Raw genomic sequence first — 19887 nt, forward strand, 5'->3', positions numbered from 1 at the left:
CGATGGCCTTGTAGGCCCCTTCCAACTCTGCTATTCTATGATTCCATGTTTCTATGATTCTATGTTGCCCTGAGAGCTTCGGCTACGGGACGATTTGTGAATGGAAAAAATCATTGTCACCCCTGGCTGCTGGTGTGCTGGCTGCAATCTGAAGGAAGGGGTGGAATTCAAGCATCTGACCCATTTGGATCCCCTGACAGGGGGTCACATCACACCGTGTCTTTTCCTGGCAGGGCTGTCCTGCCTCCTGGCTGCAGCAGTCACCGCTGCAGGAAGAATTTATTTCTTTATTTATTACATTTTTATACTGCCCAATAGCCAAAGCTCTCTGGGCGGTTCACAAAAAGAAAGAGGCGGGGAACTTATTCCTCTCCTCCCCACGGAATGGCGGCTTCCTGATCAGGTAAGGAGGAATCACCACTGCCATTAGGTGGGTAGGGAGCATTAGGCAAACCTGCCCTTTTAGCCAACTCACTGGATGACAATTTGCATGTCTCCCAAGTGAGACATGCAAATAGTCACCTGTGGAGTGGGCTATGAGGGTAGTGTTTGTGGTAAATAACTGGCAAGGAGTCCAACTGCATGAAGATGAGGCATCCCATACAGGCGGCCCCATCCTGGTTTTATTAAGAACTAAGTGGTTACATTTCTTGTTTACAAGTTATGATTGGTTGTTGCGTACAGCATGTTAATGCATGATTACCTCGTGCACAGGAGGTGCTTGTTAGTGTATGTTCAGCATGAATATACCATATAAGGGTTAAGGAAATATGTGATCATAGCATAGTGCCTTCAATACTGTATTGTATTCTGTGGCTCTTGCGTCAGCACATTCCAAGGCATGGTAAGCCAGTGCCAAGATGTTCCTTAGCAAGGCCTTATCTTATTATTGTTGTCCTTGTGTTCCAGCACATCTCAGCATGGTATGCCAATACTGAATGTGTGCCAGAGGGACAACAATAACCCCTACATCTGTTGCCTAATGTGTCTTCCAAACATGGCCGCTGTCTGGTTGCAGAAGGGAACTGAAGCCTGGACAATCAATTCTCTGATGCTGCCATGCAGAGGAATGAACTTTTCAGAGCTCCTTTACATTTACAGGTGAAACTGGAGTTCGAGGAGCCCGCCAGCCTCCCCGCCAGCAACACGCACCTCCATCTGTCCGTCTCCAAACCTTCCCTCTGTGCCGTCCATGCTGTTGACAAGATTGTCTCTCTCCTGAAGCCCGAAGCTGAGCTCTCTCCTAAGACCGTGAGTCCGAGCTGCCATTGAGGCCATGTAACGTTTTCACAGCCGTTCTTTGCCTTGAGTGTTTGGCAAAACACTCAAGGCTTCTCCCAAGCATGCTCCCATCACAAGCTAAGCATTATTCTAACAGTGTGCTGAATTGTTTACGTGAGGACCAGGGAGGAGCAGGACGAGGGCCGGTGTCGTGTTTCTCAAAACCTCTTGGGAGACAATAATGAGGCTTGCTAAAAGCTTTATTCAAGCAATAAACATCTCTTCCCACCTGAAGACAGCTAAACCCTAGAAACTTTCCCCTAGGAAAAAATGCAAACTAAGCGAGACAATTGTCCTTTCAAGGAGAATAGAAAGCCCTTTCCCATTAACTTCGGAGAGACTAGTTCTGAGGCAGCTTCTGATGGGATGCCAGCCGGGCTGACTTCCTCTTGCCTTCCTTTCGCTCCGCCCATTTTAGTTTGCGGTGCACCCTAGGTTTGGCTAACCTCTCCATGCCCTCCCCTTCAGAAAAATACTGGCTTCCCATTGACTGTGTATTGTTTACCCTTTAGGGGAAACGCTCTGGAGAAGGTTCATTCCCAGCAGGGTTGCCATATGTCCTGGAAAACCAGGAATGTCATGGTTTCCAAGCATTTCCAAAATGTCCCGGCCAGTCAGTCAAGAATCCCAGATTCCTGTTCCAGCCGGTGGGAAAAATTCCAACCTCCGAAATGGTGTCTTGAGCCTACTCACTGCCTCCATATTGAAGTCTCCTCTAGCTTTTGAAAACTAGTGGAGAAATGTGATTTAGTGTCATTTTTTTCTGTTTGTTTGCTTAAACTGTTCTTTGCCTATTATTTATTTGCAGCTGCTTTAGGCTGCAATCCTATGCAGACTTACCTGGGAATCAGTCCTATTTAACTTAATAGGATTTGTTTCTGAGTAGACACACATAGGATTGCAGTGTTAGATAACTAACGCTTAGAGAGATTTCTTTCTTTCCCTAGACCTTTACATAGTGCTCAGTTTTTTTAAAAAAAATCCTCGTCCCGCCCCCCTCAAAAAAAATTGTCCCGGTTTTGTGGATTCAGAAAATGGCAACCCTAATTCCCAGCTGGTGAAGAGCCCGTGAAAGCTTTCTCCGCCACTGGCACAGGCCAGCCTGTGTCTGATTCTGATTGATCACACGAAACACTTTCTTCCGTTTCTGGGCAGCTGACGAGGGTCCAGGAGCCCCCTGTTTTTGCTAGTCATCTTCACTGCTTTCTCTACAATGTAGCTTCTTAATCTCCTCATAAATTCTGTCTCTTCCATAAATTCTTTCTCTTCTTCGCTGGTTCTCCTCAAAAAAAAAAAATATCTGAGGAGGATTTTTGTGGGAGAGAAAATTCTGAGGAGAAAAGAGGAAATTATTCTGAGGATCTGGAGCTATCTGGAGACACCCCCTTTTCAATATAACTGTTAAAGATACAGGGGCCTTGTCCTCCTTTCCATAGGGTCACCCTAAAAATTAATAAAAACAAACCCAAACAGAAAAAAAGGGAAGCAGGAGAATGCATTGCAATGGAGTTCAAAACACATCATGTCAGATCAGGCATTTAGCATTTCTTTAAGTTTCAGGTTGAAAACACATGATGTCAGATCAGGCTCTGTCTGCTGCAGAGCAAACAAAGTGGCCCTGAACCATAGAGCAATAGGAGATCGCTTGGCACGGAGCTCTTTTGCTGTAAAAGTTCAAGCTTTGAGCTTTTTTTGGAGTTCCAAAGTTTTCTGCATGTCAGGCTTTAGTTTAGAACAAAACTGTGGAAAATTGTTCTGGTAGATCTCGAGAAATAAACAGTACCCGACCATATGAAGAGAGACTGAAAGAACTGGGCATGTTTAGCCTGGAGAAGAGAAGATTGAGAGGAGACATGATAGCACTCTTCAAACACTTAAAAGGCTGTCACAAAGAGGAGGGCCAGGATCTCTTCTCGATCCTCCCAGAGTGCAGGACACAGAATAACGGGCTGACGTTACAGGAAGTCAGATTCTGGCTGGACATCAGGAAAAACTTCCTGACTGTTAGAGCAGTGCGACAATGGAATCAGTGACCTAGGGAGGTTGTGGCCTCTCCCACACTAGAGGCCTTCAAGAGGCAGCTGGACAAGCATCTGTCAGGGATGCTTTAGGGTGGATTCCTGCATTGAGCAGGGGGTTGGACTCGATGGCCTTGTAGGCCCCTTCCAACTGTACTATTCTATGATTCTATGATATTCTTAGACAGATTCCATAACCCCCTGTAAGCAGCTGCCCAGGCCTCCTGATCCAACCCCATCCCTAGGGCTCATGATTTGGGACTTGGGCGGTGGTCACCAGGATGGGAGCATGTTATGGTGCCCTGAATTGTGGCTCCTTTGTTTTCAGGTGTACAATTTGCTCCCTGTGAAGGTGCTCAGAGGGTATGACCACGAAGGCCACTCTTTGATTGAAACAAAAATTAAGCCCTGTGTACACAGAAAGGAGTTCATCAAAAATGGCACCCGTTTCGTTCCGGAGCCTAATGAGGGCGACTCCTATCAAGTCCTGCAGGTGAGCAGTATGGGTGCACACGGACCCCCCGATCCGCTTCTCTTACCGATCCGCCACTTCCAGATTGGGTCCGCTCCACTCCAATCTGCCTATAGTCCGCTCCGGTTCACTGTGAAGCTCCGGATCCAGATCGGAGCTCCGCTTTCCCCCCCATAGGCTTGCATTGAAATCCAAAAAGGCCTACAACTTTTTTCTGTTAATGTTAGAAATGTCAAATTAGGCACCGTAACACCTGATGCACGTATACACATGCATGCCAAGCCACAAGACAATCCAAGCCTCCCCTGATTTTTTGGGAATTTTTGAAAACCGGACACCCCATTTGCAGACATGGGCTGTTCTCCGTCATTTTGACAGATAAAAACTTGGAAGCAGGGACCCTCACAGATGCCATCTAGATCCACATTCATGCCACGTTTCAAGCAAATCCCATCATCCCCTGATTTTTGGTGGGCCTTTAACCTTTAAACTCACCCCAAATCAAGTCCCATGCTAGAACTACATCAATTTTCACATCAGAAATGTCAAATTAGGCACCATGACACCTGATGCACATATACACATGCATGCCAAGCCTCCCCTGATTTTTGGGGAATTTTTGAAAATCGGACACCTCAGTATCTCAGGGATTTAAAGCTGTAGACAGCTCAATGGGGCCATTTCAAAGGAAATCCCCACATGCCATTAACTGGGGAGTAGATAAACCTATGAATCTTCTTTCACACTTGTAAAATTGATTTGGAACTTCAAAAAGTCTAAGTGAGTGCAGGAAGGACTTGTCCCCTGAGACAAAGCAACACACACACAAACCATCCCTGCGAGGTGGGCACAGAGGAGGAGGACAGGCGGGCAGAGAGGCAGGCAAAGATATGCCATAGATCTATGGGGGAGTCAGTCCTGGCAAATACCCCCAAAGAACAGCACACAGGCAGAGGCCGGAAGGCAGGCATGGAGCAGACATTTCTGGAGGCACAAGGAAGAGAGGCCAGTAATGCATCCCTGTGAGGCGGGAGCAGCACAGAGAGATGCCTTTTCTTTTGCATCCCATAACTAGGAGGCTAGGAGGATAAGAGTAAAGCTTTGTGATCCTTGCTTCAGAGTTGATTGACTGCATTGTGATCAGAGCCATTATTAAACAACAACAAAATAATCACGTTAATAATAGCAGTACTAATTAATATTAATAGCAATAATAATAACAACAACAATAAGGAGTTGAACCACAATGAAGGCCAGCTTGACTTCACTGAATAGGAAAAGCCAGGAGAGCTTGGGCTATGGGGTGTAATGGAACAAATAAATAAATAAGCAAAGGAGGGGTGGAATTAAAAGCAGCAGTGTTACTGAATAAACAACAAGAAGATTTTTTTAAAAAGGCTTTGTCTGTCTTTTACCAGTAAGAGGGAAGTGGACGTGGCCAGGGGGAGGGGGTAAATTAAGAAGCAACCTTTCACTTCAACTCATGAGAGGCATTAGCTTCAGCACAGGGCACGTCCACATGCCCTAGGGGACCTCATCCCCTTGCACCACATCTATTCAGTTGTTCACCAAGGTTAGGGTGAGTAGCAGTGCTGTGTTTCCTATCTGTTATTTATTTGCTTAGTATATGATTTCAGGTTGTGTTTGTGCATTTGGTGGGGCTACAGTTTTAAAAAACACTGGTAAAAATCCATTCAGACTAAGAAAGAGAAGTTTCCCAGTATCCCAAGTTACTACTAAGTATCCCGTTTTACCTATCCCCTCCTCCAACTTTGGGATTGGAGGATGCTTCATCAGGTGATCGTGACTGGGAGTTGAATCTGCCTGTCATCGCTAAAAAAAATCACCGCCGCTTACCCTCTCCCGCTTTTTTCGCCCATTTTTCAAAAAATTATAGCAAGCAAACCGCACCACGCAGAGTGCTGAGAATAGGCTCAAAATGACCCCCACCCATGACTCTCTAAGCACATGAAATTTCAGAAAGATAGCTTTAAAAACAAAGAAGTTATACGCTAATCTTTTCCGCAATGCAATCCTATGGGCGAAATTATCCAAAATGGCAGATGAAGCGCTCTGCGGAAAGAGAAGCACTCCGCCTATGGCCGCTTCTCTTCGCCATGCTTCTCCAGGTGCCCGGTCTGCTTCTACTCTGCTTGAGGACAAGGCGGAGCAGGCCAATTCGCTTCTAATTCGCCGCTCCAAAGAGAAGCGGAGCACATCCCTAGACCACTGCGGTTTTTGCAAGTGAAATGCCCATCGTCACGCCAGACAAGAGGCACGTGTGAGCGGAGGGAAGACCTGCATTGCAGGGAGCCTGTGTCGACGGGGGTCTCAGCCTCCCAATATCAGGGGTAGCTGATTTAGTGAACTTCGCATTTAGTAAAAAAAACAACAACCAATAAAAGTTATCCATTTAGCGAACTTGATTAATGACAAAACCTTTGGGGAGATCAATTTACAGTTCTCCCACAAGGGAAAAGGCCTTCCTGGTGATGGCCTCCTGATTGTGTAACACTCCCCAGGGAGGCCCTTCAGGCACCAACATTGCCATGCTTTTGGTGCCAAGTCAAAGCTTTCCTCTTCTCCCAGGCATTTGGAGGCATAGGATGGGGTTTTATGCATTCATTGTTTTGATTCCAGCCCATGCTGATGTTTTAATTTTATTTTGTTTGGTTTGTTATTTTTTGTAAGAGAAATTGTTTTTAGCTATTTCATAATTTTGCATGTTCTAATAATTCTCTTGTAAGTTACCTTAGGTATTTTTGTTTAAGAGAAAGGCAACCCAAACTGTTGTTGTTTTTGTTGTTGTTGTTATTATCAGAGCTGGCTGGGGCATTCTGGGAGTTGTAGTCCCACACATCTGGAGTGCCCCAGGTTGAGGAAGGCTGTTCTAGATGGACATGATGGGCTTTGCCAAGTCATGCTATCTTTTACAGACAGATTCAGGAATTTCCTGACAATTGAGCATGCTTTAATTATGACTGCTTTCTGGATGGCGGTGTGGATGTATTTTGGTAGGCCCGGTTTATGACGGCTTTCTGTATAGCTTTTAGATGTGATGCCGATGACTGACGTGACTAACGGAATAATTGTGACCTTTTCCTGTTGCCTTCGTTCTTTGACTTCCATGGCCAGTAGTGTATATTTTCCTCCCTTTTCCTCTTCCTTTCCAACAACATTTTTTTGACATTCGGTATTGCTACGTCGATGATGGTGACGATAATGACAATGATGCAGCAAAACGGAAGAGGGTGAGAAAATTAGCAAAAGCAAGGGAGGATAAAATGCGCAAAGGAGCGTGATGAGTACTGAGTTCAGAAAGTAGATTGAGGGGAGACAGAGGGGGAGAGAGAATGTTCAACTTTATAACAGGGGTATTGAAGCCGAATTTGATTTGGGAGATGCTCTCGGGTCTGCAGTCCAGTGACGGGTGGGGCTGAAAGCCAAATGGGGGCAGGGGCAAAAGGATTGGTCCCCAAATATCCCACCATCGTTTAGCTCAAAGCTCCCATGGTTTAGTTCCTATGGTAACTAAACCATAGGAAGAGGATTTCAATATCTTAGAATGAGGCAAAATGCACAAAAGCCAGGAAACCTCCAGAACGATTGGGTGGCTAGGTGGGAAGGAGGTGGGACCAGAGGAAGGCTGCGTGGCTGTCTGGGGAACCCCAGAGGCTGAATTCGGCCCCTGGTTCTGAGTTTTGAGCCCCTGCTTTAGGAGAAGGCATTGCGAGACACCAGCAGAACCCCAGAAGGAACCTAAGGCAATAAGGAGGGCTAAGATGAACCGAGAAGGACATTATCAAAAGCGAAAGCAAGGTATAGGCAGTTAAGTCTCAGGCTGTGCATCACCTCGGGCTGAGTCCCCAAAACCGAGGTGAGGTGGCCTGATTCCGCCCACCTCGCCTCAGTTCCAAGGTGGTTCTGGGTTAGCCCAAGGCACCCTGAAGCCGAAGCTGATCCGCTCTGAAGCTTCAGGGCACCTCAGGGCGCTACAGAGTGGCACTGGGCCACTTACCGGCTGCCATTGCCACCACCGCCTCCTCCTCACTCCTGCCAGCTGCTGTCATCTGTGAAGAACCAGGCCACGATTTTAAGTTTAGTACCTCTATGGCCACAAACTTTTAAGTATCTCTATGGCCACAAACTGTTTAGTACCTCTATGGTCACAAACTGTTTAGTACCTCTATGGTCACAAACTATGGTGGCCATAGAGGTACTAATCAGAGCCCCTGCAATATCTTAAAATCATGGCATGGTTCTTCTCAGATGCAGTGTCAGCATCAATGATGGCAGCCGGAAGGAGCGAGGAGGAGGAGGAGGAGGAGGAGGAGGCAATGGCAGCAGCAGGTGAATAGGGAGAGCGTGGAAAGGGAGACTTTTCTGAGTGCCAGCTGCACAGCCGGTACCCAGAAAAGGCCGAGTCACCTCAAAGGGCCCGAATCTCGCCTTGGCTTCGGCACCGAGGTGAGGCGGGCACCCCCCGAAACACCCAGGGTCAAATTGGGGCTGTTTTGGGGGCTCCAAAACGGCCTCTGAGGTGAATTGGGGTGGTGTCCATGCACAGCCCTAGTTATGACCAGGGAAAGTCCCTCTACAAAGCTTTTATTAAGCAACAATCCTCTCTTCTACCTGAAGAGAGTCTAGCCTCTTGGAAACGTTCCCCTAAGCAAAACTATGGAAACTAAGTGAGACAATTGTCCTTTCAAGGAGAATAGGAAGCCACTTCTCAAATGCACGTAACTTCAGATCACCTGGTGCGGAGGCAGGTTCTGGTGTAAGTGAACCGACTTTCTCACGCCTTCTTTCCGCCCCGTGCGTTTGAGCTACCAGCGGATCCTAGCATCAGGTAGCTTGTCGGGACGCTCACCTCTGGAAGAAACATCACTTCCCACCGAGTGTGTAAGATTTGGCCTTGAGGAGATAAGCTCTGGAGAGGGCTGACTCTCAGCTGGGGAATCGCCCGTGAGAGCTTCCTCCCCCACTGGTCCAGGCTGGCTGGTGTCTGGCGCTACGTCTTCTAGTTCTGAATCTGATTGATTTCCTGAAACATCTTCTCCCAAAACTGGGACAGTAGGGTTAGACATGACACAAGGCGCCCCACCCCTCTCACGTTTCTTTAAATTAACACATTTTCCCACCGACGGCTGAGATTGATGTCAAACAGGTTCCAATGGGTGCTGAAAACTGTGGGCTCAAAGGAGTTGTTCAGTGTGTGTGGGCTCATACCCCACCTCTGCTTTGTGCTCTGACTTTGGTGCAGGTTTCTTGTCTTCTGCCACGCCTCCTTTGGCAGCCATTTTGTGATGGTGACAGAGAAATCTGAAAATAGCCCATTAAAACCCCTTGTCTGTTGTGGAAAAGTGCTCAAGCACCCAGAAATACTCTGATCCCTTTCCCTCTTGAGGTTTATATATTATTTATAAACCCTTTTGTTCACTATACCAGTGAACTAGCAGAATAGCAGCGGGTCTTAACTATGAAAGTCAGCAAAGACCAAATTAACTTCAAGACAGAGTCTGTTTTGTTTGGTACAAAAATAAAGTATTTTACTGATAGAAAATAACACAGTTTATGGCAATACAAATTTACACCAACATACTCACACACTTGGTCATACAGATTACAGCAGGGCTCACAGCAGTAGAGAGGGAATATTTTAATCTGGTTACAAAGCTCCAAAACTCTCTTTATATACACTTCCCTGAACAAATGATGAAACCACTAATTGGCAATGGCAAGACAATTAGACTTTTGCATCATCCCAATAATTCAATAAAGTCCAGCTGCAAACTTGACCTTTAAGCTGATTGACTGATGCTGAGTCTTCAGTTTCTTCCAGGTTTTGCAGGCTTGTACAAAGATATGGAAATCACAAAAAACCAGTCCTCATTCAGGACTCCCAACACCCCTTCTTTTTTGGGTTTTCCACTATTTCACCACGTTACAACATTTGTACAGTTAATCACATTTTTAGCCCTCCCTGAAACCTAACGTTTCACAAATCTCCCAATGTTTGATGGCTCCTAACGGTTTTGTAAAGACGTCTGCCAAATTATTCTGGGACTCACAGTAGACTATGTGTTTTAAACTTTAACAGTCACTGGCTTCACCACTGGGACCTTAAAGTCCTTTATTGCTGGATCAGTCAAGTAACTTTACCACTCACCAGCACCATACTTAGCCTTTTTGTAAATCGCCACACAACTCTTGCTTCTTGGAACTTCCATGATTCTGGTTTACTTCCAAACATCAACATTCCAACGTTGCTTTTCTATCATTTGCACAGCCAATGCCAATTTGAATCACAATAGCACAAAAATTCTCATCTGACCTCTGCAGAAAAATTTCTCCAGTGCTCCAAGGTTCGAGATACCTTAAGATTCCCTTAGACACTCCAGGCTGAATTTGTTTTACTACATAGAATAAGCACAAAGAGTAAAGCATATGATTTCACAGTAGAGAAAATGACGTTAAAGTCCCTCCCTATCCTGACTAAATTCCTTGGCGACTAGTTTCTAAGAAACTCTGTTTACAAGCGGCTTGCTGTTAAAAACTTCTCAGTGGCAAGTTAAATACTTCTGTCCCGGAGGCAAAAAACTTCTTCTCCAAAAACCTTGTTGACTCGAAGACTAAGTATTAGGCTCACAGCTCATATTACAAGCATGTATTCCAAGCCTATTGTCTTTGAGACCTGCGGGGGATATGCACCTCCTACTCCTCCTCCTGTTGCTCTCTGTCTTCTGGCTCGGTCTGAGTTGCTACAGGCGTTTGCCTGCTAGAAGAATCTAAATCTAGTAAAACTGACGGATTATCATGTACCGATTCCCAATTCTGCTCAGCAAAGGAAGCAGATTTTGAGACAACAATTCTTCCTCCTTTGTGCAAAAACCTCCAACTACCATTTTCATAACCAACAAACATCATTTTGACTCCCCTGGGTCCTAGCTGTCTCCTTTGAGCTAAAGGAATATTCACAATTGCATAGGATCCCCAGATTCTGATGTGTTTTAAACTAGGATTTTTGCCAAAAATTAAGAAAAAAGGAATATTGTTAATGGCTGAAGACCACGTTCTGTTGCACAGATAGTTTGCAGCCATAAAAGCTTCACCCCAAAGCTTGGGATCTGCTTTGGCATCCTTCATTAAGCATTCCATTTTCGTTTTCAGCACGCCAATCCGCCGCTCCACATTCCCAGCTTGCCAAGACGCCATGGGATCTGTAAACTTATGAGAAATCCCATGCTTTCTGCAAAAATCAGCAAACTCTAGACTTCTAAACTCGCCCCCCCGATCCGAACAGAAGTTCTGTATTTGCCTTTGCAAAGATCTCTCCACCTTTTTAACCCATTCCTTTACTTTGGCTAGACACTGAGACTTTTGCTTTAACAAATATACCCATGAATAACGTGTTTTGTCATCTAAAATGACCAGGGCATATTTAGCTTTCCCATAACTCTCTGGGAAAGGACCAGTCAGATCTAAATGTATTAGACCAAGAATGTCCTTATGTCTCCAGTCTCTTACACGTGGAATATTGGCTACACGTGATTTTGCCAACTTACAAACGGAACAGTCAAGGTAATTCTGGCAATTTTTTACTCTCACATCTTCAGCAATCTTGAGAGTTTTGCCCAGAGACCTAAAACAAGGATGTCCAAATCTCCTATGAAATAAATGTAGGCAATTGTCATGTGGAGAAATGTTTTTGTAAGTCATAGAACTTGAAGAAATATCTTCCTCTCCACCTTGGCTCCTGTCCAGGAAAAACAAACCGTTTTTTAAACTGGCAGTCCCCTTCAGTTCTCCATGCCTGGAAATAAAACATTTCCCCTCCTCAAAGGAGACAGAGAACTTTTTCTCCATTAGATTTGACACACCTAAAAGAGAATGACTTAAGTTGGGAACAAAAATAGCATTAGCAAAGCTTTTGTTAAGGACAGGAATATGGCAAATTCCTTCTCCCTTCACTTCCTGCTTTGAGCCGTCAGCAAGGAAAATAAATCTGTTAGACGTGACTCTGAAGTCCAGGAAGCTTTCCATTCTAGTAGAAATAACGGAATTACAAGCTGAGTCTATCAGCCAAATAGCTGAGCTTCCGTTTCCTTCCTCCTTCGACATCTTGCTCACTCCGGCTGTAACGAGCTGTGCTGACTTCTTTGAACAAGAAGCATTTTTCCAGCGATGCTCAGAAACTTTCTCAGGTTGTAATCTCACTTTACAGTCAATCTTCTTATGTCCAATTTTGCCACATTGCCAGCAAACAATTGTTTTTTGTGGCTTGTGCTTTTTAGAAACTGAATAAGCAGATTCAGTCTCCTCCTTTTTCACAGTCCCGGTCTTAACCCCTTCAGAACCAGACCATTGTTGAAATGAGTCTGCCTTGCCGTTTGAGCTCACGGCTTCTCTCTTGGAATGTCTTTTCTGTTGTTCTTCTAATAATTTTCCGCACACATAATTCAGGGTTAAATTACGGACAGTCACTCCCTCTAGGGTAGTCACCAACACGTCCCAAGACATTGGTAAGCTAGACAAAATAATATAAGACTTCATTTCCTCTGAAAGAGTCAAGCCAGCCGATGCTAAACTTTGGAATATTTCTCTTAGCTCCTGCAAATGTTTGCCAATATCTCCAGATTCTTTTAGCATCGTCCTATACATTCTGCGTGTTAAATTTATTCGAGAACCTGCTGTATCTCTTACATATACTTCACGCAATTTTGTCCAGATCACATGAACAGCATCCTCTCTATTAACATAGAATAGCTGATCATTCCTCATACAGAGGATTATGTGGGTTTTTGCTTTCTCTGCATTTCGATTCCACTCTCTCAAATCAGCTGCACTTAAATCTTCATCAGGTGGGTCTGTAACAACTTCCCACAGCCCTTGGTTCCTTAAACTCATTTCAATCTTAAATGACCAAGTAATATAATTTGTGTCTGTGAGTTGTTCCATTTGTGTATTCATTCCTATTTGAAGTGCCATAACTGCTAATTGGTTGTTTTTTCAACCCTTTTGTTATTTGAATTTCCTTTTTGGGAACTGACCGGCTTAACAACCTCAGAATCCCTTTTCAAATTCAAAAATAGCCTTCTATCAGACAGCGTGTGACTTTGCAAGACAAAAAGCTTTTCAAAAAAGCCTCTTCCTTTGTCTAAATCCCAACGTTCTTTTGAAAAAGCAACGCTCCAGGGCAATTAGTCAACGCACGGCTTCTCTGTCTTATCAGGTCCTACTGTTCCTCTGTTAAGAACTAGAATTATGTCCAGACTGTTACTGGGTTTCTGGGTTTCTGGGTAGCTGGGCCCATAACCTCTTGAGGTTTATATATTATTTATAAACCCTTTTGTTCACTATACCAGTGAACTAGCAGAATAGCAGCGGGTCTTAACTATGAAAGTCAGCAAAGACCAAATTAACTTCAAGACAGAGTCTGTTTTGTTTGGTACAAAAATAAAGTATTTTACTGATAGAAAATAACACAGTTTATGGCAATACAAATTTACACCAACATACTCACACACTTGGTCATACAGATTACAGCAGGGCTCACAGCAGTAGAGAGGGAATATTTTAATCTGGTTACAAAGCTCCAAAACTCTCTTTATATACACTTCCCTGAACAAATGATGAAACCACTAATTGGCAATGGCAAGACAATTAGACTTTTGCATCATCCCAATAATTCAATAAAGTCCAGCTGCAAACTTGACCTTTAAGCTGATTGACTGATGCTGAGTCTTCAGTTTCTTCCAGGTTTTGCAGGCTTGTACAAAGATATGGAAATCACAAAAAACCAGTCCTCATTCAGGACTCCCAACATTCCCCTCCTCTCCTTGCTTTGAATTTGGAGACACAGAAAGCCTCTTGGCTGGCTGCTCAAGGCTGTCCTGGGCCGCATCTACACGTCGTTGTGAAAGCGCTTGCGTGCCTCTCGAGTGCGCCCCGAAGCTCATCAAGACACACAGCCTTACTTTCAAATCGCAGTTTCCCGGCTTTTGAGCGCTGTTATTTACTCCGTCTTAAGTCAATTTAATGCGTTCCTTCTTCCAACGTGTGTAACAATTATTTGCTCTTTCCTCCCCACCCTGCTCCGCCCAGACTTATTTTGTTGCCTTTCCACTTCTGATATCATTTCTGGTTCGAACAGCAGCATCCATCTTTAATCATCACCTTTCCCGTGCGCTAGGACGGGTGAGGTCGGTTCAGCGCAGAGTTAAATGATGGAACTCTCTACCACAAGATGTGGCAATGGCCACCAATCTGGATGGCTTTCAAAGGGGGTTGGATGAATTTGTGGAGGTGAAGGCTATCAATGGCTGCTAGCCCTGATAGTTGTGTGCTATCTCCAGTATCGGAGGCAATAAGCCTGTGTGCAACACTTGCTGGGGAACATGGGTGGGAGGGTGCTGTTGCACCATGCCCTGCCTTGTTGGTCCCTGGCCGATGGCTGTTTGGCCACTGTACGAACAGAGTGCTGGACTAGATGGACCCTTGGTCTGATCCAGCATCAGGGCTCTTCTGATGTTCTTATTCTGAAACAAGCTTCTACTAAACTCCACTCACTCCAACACTCACTGGCTCCCTAACCCTGAGTGACTCCTCTAACTGCCCCCAAAACTCCTTAACTGTCTGTCATACCCCCTCCTCTCTCTCTCATTCAAATCAACCAACCAATCAGATGACACCATTCACGCCATTCACCATTCTAACTCCCCCCTCCCACTTATTTACCGATTCCCTAACGATGGTGCCCAAGACAGTTCCTCAAATTGCCAAATGTGCGCCCGTCGCCTGAAATGGTGGCCTGCCCCTGAGGTACACTGCCGGCCCACCGATAACCTTTTTCAATCCACGCTGTGTAAAACGCTTCATTGCGGCTTGTTTGTTCATTTTGCAGGACTTCGGCTTGAAAGTTTTTACCAGCACCAAGATACACAAGCCTAACATTTGCCAGGAACATGAACCGTCTGGAGGAGTTTATTATGGTAAGAACTTGAACCAGGCTGGTGCCAGGGGTTCTCCTGCGTTTAGCGTGAATTATTCCCGTCTTCATTCTGGGGTTGCGACCGTGGACGTGGGCTCGGGAAATACAAGGCGAATGATCCATGAAACGCCCCTCTACCTCTGTCGTGGCCTTGCTGTGCTATCAACCCTCCCCTGAGTGAGTGGCTCTAAAAGAGAGCATTAATTAAAACTAGATGATGAAGGTGGAGGTGGTGGTGGTGGTGATCTCAGGGCCGGTGTTACCATAGAGGCCACTCAGGCAGCTGCCTAGAGCTCCAAGGTAAGGGGGGGCGCCGAATGCCACACCCAGAAGCCGCTCTCCCACAGCAGCTCTGAGAGGGTAGCTTCCGGGGGGGCCGTTCTGAAGCTGGCTGCCCACCCCAGTGTCCTGGCTTTGCTTCGGCTGGGCGTCCACCCAGTCAAAGTGAAGCCACGCCCACCTCCCCACTACAGAGTCCTGGCTTCACTTTGGTTGGGTGGGCGCCGAAGCGAAGCCAGAACGCTGGGGTAGGGGGGTGGTGGGGCAGTTTTGGAACAGTGCTCCCGGAAGTCGCTCTCCCAGAGCAGCTTCTGGCCTGGCGCACCGTTCTGAAGCTGCCCGCCTGCCGGCCTCCACACCCCAGCATCCTGGCTTTGCTTCAGCTGGGCACCCACCCAGCTGAAGTGAAGCCATGCCCACCCACCCCAGCATCCTGGCTTTGCTTCGGCTGGGTGGGAGCCCAGCCAAAGTGAAGCCAGAACACTGGGGTGGGTGGTGGGTGGCTTTGGAATGGCGCACCCGGAAGTCACTCTCCCAGAGCGGCTTCCAACCGGGCGCCTCGTTCTGAAGTCGCCACCCCCACCCCAGCGTTCTGGCTTCGCTTCGGCTGGGCGAGCGAGATGGCACCCCGCGCCCAGGTACACTGGGGTGGGGATGGGTGGGTGAAAGCAGCTCACCTGCCTAGGGCGCAAAATAGTCTGGCACCGGCCCTGGGTGATCTCGATGGGAGGGCTTTTCAGGCAACTATAATTGCCGTATATCTGCCTACTTTTGAGCCCATTATATTAAGGAACTTCAGTATTTTGCCTAAGGGTGAATTCAGGGTGAATTTTGCGCATGAGTTCATTGCACTTAGCATTATTTATTTATTTATTTATTGCATTTCTATACCAACCAATAGCCGAAGCTCTCTGGGCGGTTTACATTATGGGTGTCTCCTCCTCCTCCTCCTCCTCTTCTTCCTCCTCCTCCTTTTTCTCCTCATTGCTACCACTTGCTTGCCTGGCAGCCAGAGGGCACCTGAGCAAGCACTACGTCTCACCATCATTGTTGTCTCAGCCAGAGCAAGATGCAGTAAACAAGCATAGAATCATAGAACAGTACAGTTGGAAGGGGCCTTCAAGGCCATCAAGTCCAACCCCCTGCTCAATGCAGGAATCCACCCTAAAGCATCCCTGACAGATGGTTGTCCTGCTGCCTCTTGAAGGCCTCTAGTGTGGGAGAGACCACAACCTCCCTAGGTCACTGGTTCCATTGTCGTACTGCTCTAACAGTCAGGAAGCTGGAATCTTGCTTCTTTTAACTTGAGCTCGTTATTCCGTGTCCTGCGCTCTGGGATGATGTACACTGATGTACACTGACATCAGAGGGTATAAATGTGCCAGTTATTCCAAAACTGGTTTCCCACAAACACACAATCTCTCTTGAAATCTACACCATGAAATCTACCAAAGTTCATCATACGGTCCATTTGTTCAAAGTGCAACTGAGTGGGGGATAAGAGGTACCCTTCACATTGATGTTGACGTTTGGTACCTGCCATCCACCTGGCTATTTTAGAGGATGTAACAGAAGCTGTATCAGACAGTGTGTCAATATCCAAACTCTTTGTTTAAAGCTGTTTTTTTTTAACTGTTTCTAATAACATTTCCCCAAGGGTTTTAAAGACTGTAAAGAGAAACCAAATTTATTTATTTATTTATTTATTTACATATTTATTTAAAACATTTATATCCCACCCTCTCAGGGCAAATTGGATGTGGTTATTGGTGAGATGTCAAGATTAAATATAGAGATGTTATTTTCATTACAGGAGACCGGAACGCTAAGGTGGGCAGTCAAATGACATCTGGAATTACAGGTAAGCATGGTCTAGGAGAAAAAAATGAAGCGGGACATAGGCTGATAGAATTCTGCCAGGACAACTCACTGTGCATAACAAACACTCTCTTCCAACAACCGAAAAGACGGCTTTATACATGGACTTCACCAGATGGCCGACACCGAAATCAGATTGACTACATCCTTTGCAGCCAAAGGTGGCGGACATCTATACAGGCAGTAAAAACAAGACCTGGAGCTGACTGTAGTTCAGCTCACGAACTTCTTATTGCACAATTTAGAATCAAACTTTTTTTTTTAATTAATCTTATTTTGGAGGTGACAGACTTGACCTTGGGGGAGCTAGGGGTGGCGACAGCCGACAGAAAGCTCTGGTGTGGGCTGGTCCATGAAGTCACGAAGAGTCGGAAGAGACTGAACGAATAAACAACAACATTAACTTTTACAACAATTAGCAAAAAAATAAAAGAAACATAGTACATAAACATAAAATAGCATTTGTATCATATATTCAAGCTTAATCTATTAAACATATTCATGCTCAACATAAAAGTGCACCCCCACACACCTCGGGATCTCATTCCTGTTTCCAAAAACTGTTTCCTGTTTCCAGCACCATGTACATTGATGGTGCTATATAAATAAATAAATAAATAAATAAATAATAATAATAATAATAATAATAAAAACTCATAGTTTCTTCTGTTGGTGGTTTCCCGCTTCCCTTAGAAATCACAAATACTAAGAACTTTTTCCAAATTCCCTCAAAATCATTCATTTTTACTATACCTCTTTTCATTTTAATATTACATGTTAATTTATCATTAATAGCAATATCCCACTCTTCTTTATACCATTCTTCAATACAATAATCTCCTTGTGTCTTCCAGTTCCTAGCTACGATTAACCCCGCAGCCGTCAGCAGATTCGTTATCAGTTCCTTAATTTCTTTAGTACATTTAAGATCTTCTTGCAGTGAGAGTAATGCAATCCTTGGTGTATCCTCTATTTTCATTCCAACAATCTGCTCAATCTCGGTGAACACCATCTTCCACAACTTTTGCACATATTTACAATCCCACCACATATGTAAATACGTTCCTTTTTCACCACAACCCCTCCAACAATCTGCTGAATGCTGCTTATTAATCTTGTTTAATCTAACCGGAGTTAGGTACCACCTCCATAAAATTTTATAATAATTCTCCTTTATTCTTACTGACATATTTCTCAACACTCTCTGTCTCCATAGTCCTTACCAACTCTGCTGTCCTATCTGTATCTTTAAATCTGTCTCCCAAACCAATTTTCCTACATTATCCAACAATCCTTTCACAGTTAATATATTATATAATTGACTCATTAACCCTTTTGTCCCTATATTTTGTCCCTATCGATTTCATTTTTTTCAAGTAATTGCTCAAACGTCGTCATCTCTCCACACTCTCCATTTTCTCTTACCCAATTTTTAGTCCATTGTTCCAATTGCCAATAATTTAGCCAAGTTAATTTTCTATCTTTTAGGACCTCTTCCATCTTTCCTCTTGTATTCATCCCTCTTAACCATTCTCTTAATTTCATTTTGTTTTTCTCTATTAAAACTTTACTTAATCTATTCTTTAGGTCTTCAGGAAAATTCTTTAACATTATCACCGGTGTTAAGGAGGAATTACTTGAAAGCAGTTCCTTTTTATATTTGTTCCAAAGTTCCCAATGAAACTTCAAAAACTGATTATCTAAATCATTAAGCCATTTACCCTTCCCTTTTTCCTTAAAAAATACATTATGCAACTTTAATTCTATATTACTTGTGTTTTTTCCCTACATTTAGGCCATAGCTAGACCTAAGGTTTATCCCTAGATCGTCCAGGGGTCAAACCTGTTCATCTAGGTGACACACAGGGGATCCAGTGCTCAGGCAGGGGCGAACCCTGGATGATCCCAGGATAAACCTTAGGTCTAGCTGTGGCCCCAATCTAAATCACCTACACCTAAAATTGCTTCAACAACATGTCTTAACCGATTTGCTACATAATAAGAATTAATGTTTGGGAGTCCCAATCCTCTCAGGGCAAATTGAATGTGGTTATTGGTGAGATGTCAAGATTAAATATAGATATATTGGGTGTCAGTGAACTGAAATGGAGTGGAATGGGCCACTTCACATCAGGAGGCTGCCGCTGCAAATCTGGGGCCAGGTTCCGGCCTCAAGCGGCAAAAAGCTGAACAAGGACCACAGATGCCACCAACGTGGCAATGGAAGCATTTCAGCGGCCCTCAAGGGATGGAAAGTGCGCATGCACCAGCCGTCCAATACGCCTGTGGCGGGGAACCTCTATTGGTCTGGGGGCAGGAATGCTCCCCTTTGGAAAAGAGGTCTGGCCAGATGACGTCTAGGGGGCGGTGCCCCGAACTGATGCCCTGCCTCTTCCACTTCCAAAGCCCGCCCCTTCCTGTGAATTCATCCACCCAACCCATTTTTCTTCCCTCCGTGCAGAGACATGCAGGGAGCTCCCTGCCTCTCTGCACAGAGAAAGGGACTCAACAGGTGCTTGCAGGAACTTGCCATATCAGGAGCTACTTCCCCGAGACGTGTTTGCATCCCAGTTGGAAAAAAGGGTGGCATGAGGGGTGGGGGTGGGTGGGAATCTGTTTGTTATCTCCAACCACAAATCGGAGATAACATGAATATTCTTTTCCCATCAAAGGGCACAGGAATCGGGGATTACGCTGGAGGATTTGTACCTTTATGATAAGCCATGAAGTGCAGTTGAGTTAGGCATTCTTGCTTTGAAAGGTGGCGGAGGTATCCATTTTAGGAGATATAAATCCTGTATTCTTCCTCCCAGAGCAAAGACAACATGCCCCACCTGTTGCTGAAGCATTAAGCCAGAGCTCTGATGGTCATCCTGATGTTGCTGTTGTAGCAGAGAAACCTATCAGGACGCTTTTCCCTGAGACGTGGTTGTGGCTACTGCATGAGGTGAAGTAAGTGGTGGCTTTGT

At 45.1% G+C, this 19887-nt stretch overlaps 1 protein-coding gene across 1 annotated transcript in view; it reads left to right on the top strand.

Moving 5' to 3' along the window:
- The window catches only part of LOC134396116 (alpha-2-macroglobulin-like), a 116370-nt gene that overhangs the window by 53006 nt on the left and 43477 nt on the right, over nucleotides 1–19887 (top strand). Inside the window, exons 16-20 of the mRNA XM_063122478.1 lie at nucleotides 1102–1251; nucleotides 3628–3792; nucleotides 14675–14762; nucleotides 16854–16901; nucleotides 19732–19870. Coding sequence (XP_062978548.1) covers nucleotides 1102–1251; nucleotides 3628–3792; nucleotides 14675–14762; nucleotides 16854–16901; nucleotides 19732–19870 — 590 coding nt within the window. The remainder of the gene's footprint in view (nucleotides 1–1101; nucleotides 1252–3627; nucleotides 3793–14674; nucleotides 14763–16853; nucleotides 16902–19731; nucleotides 19871–19887) is intronic.

This window comes from Elgaria multicarinata, chromosome 3 (assembly GCF_023053635.1).
Source record: "Elgaria multicarinata webbii isolate HBS135686 ecotype San Diego chromosome 3, rElgMul1.1.pri, whole genome shotgun sequence".
NCBI classification, from domain to species: Eukaryota; Metazoa; Chordata; class Lepidosauria; order Squamata; family Anguidae; genus Elgaria; species Elgaria multicarinata.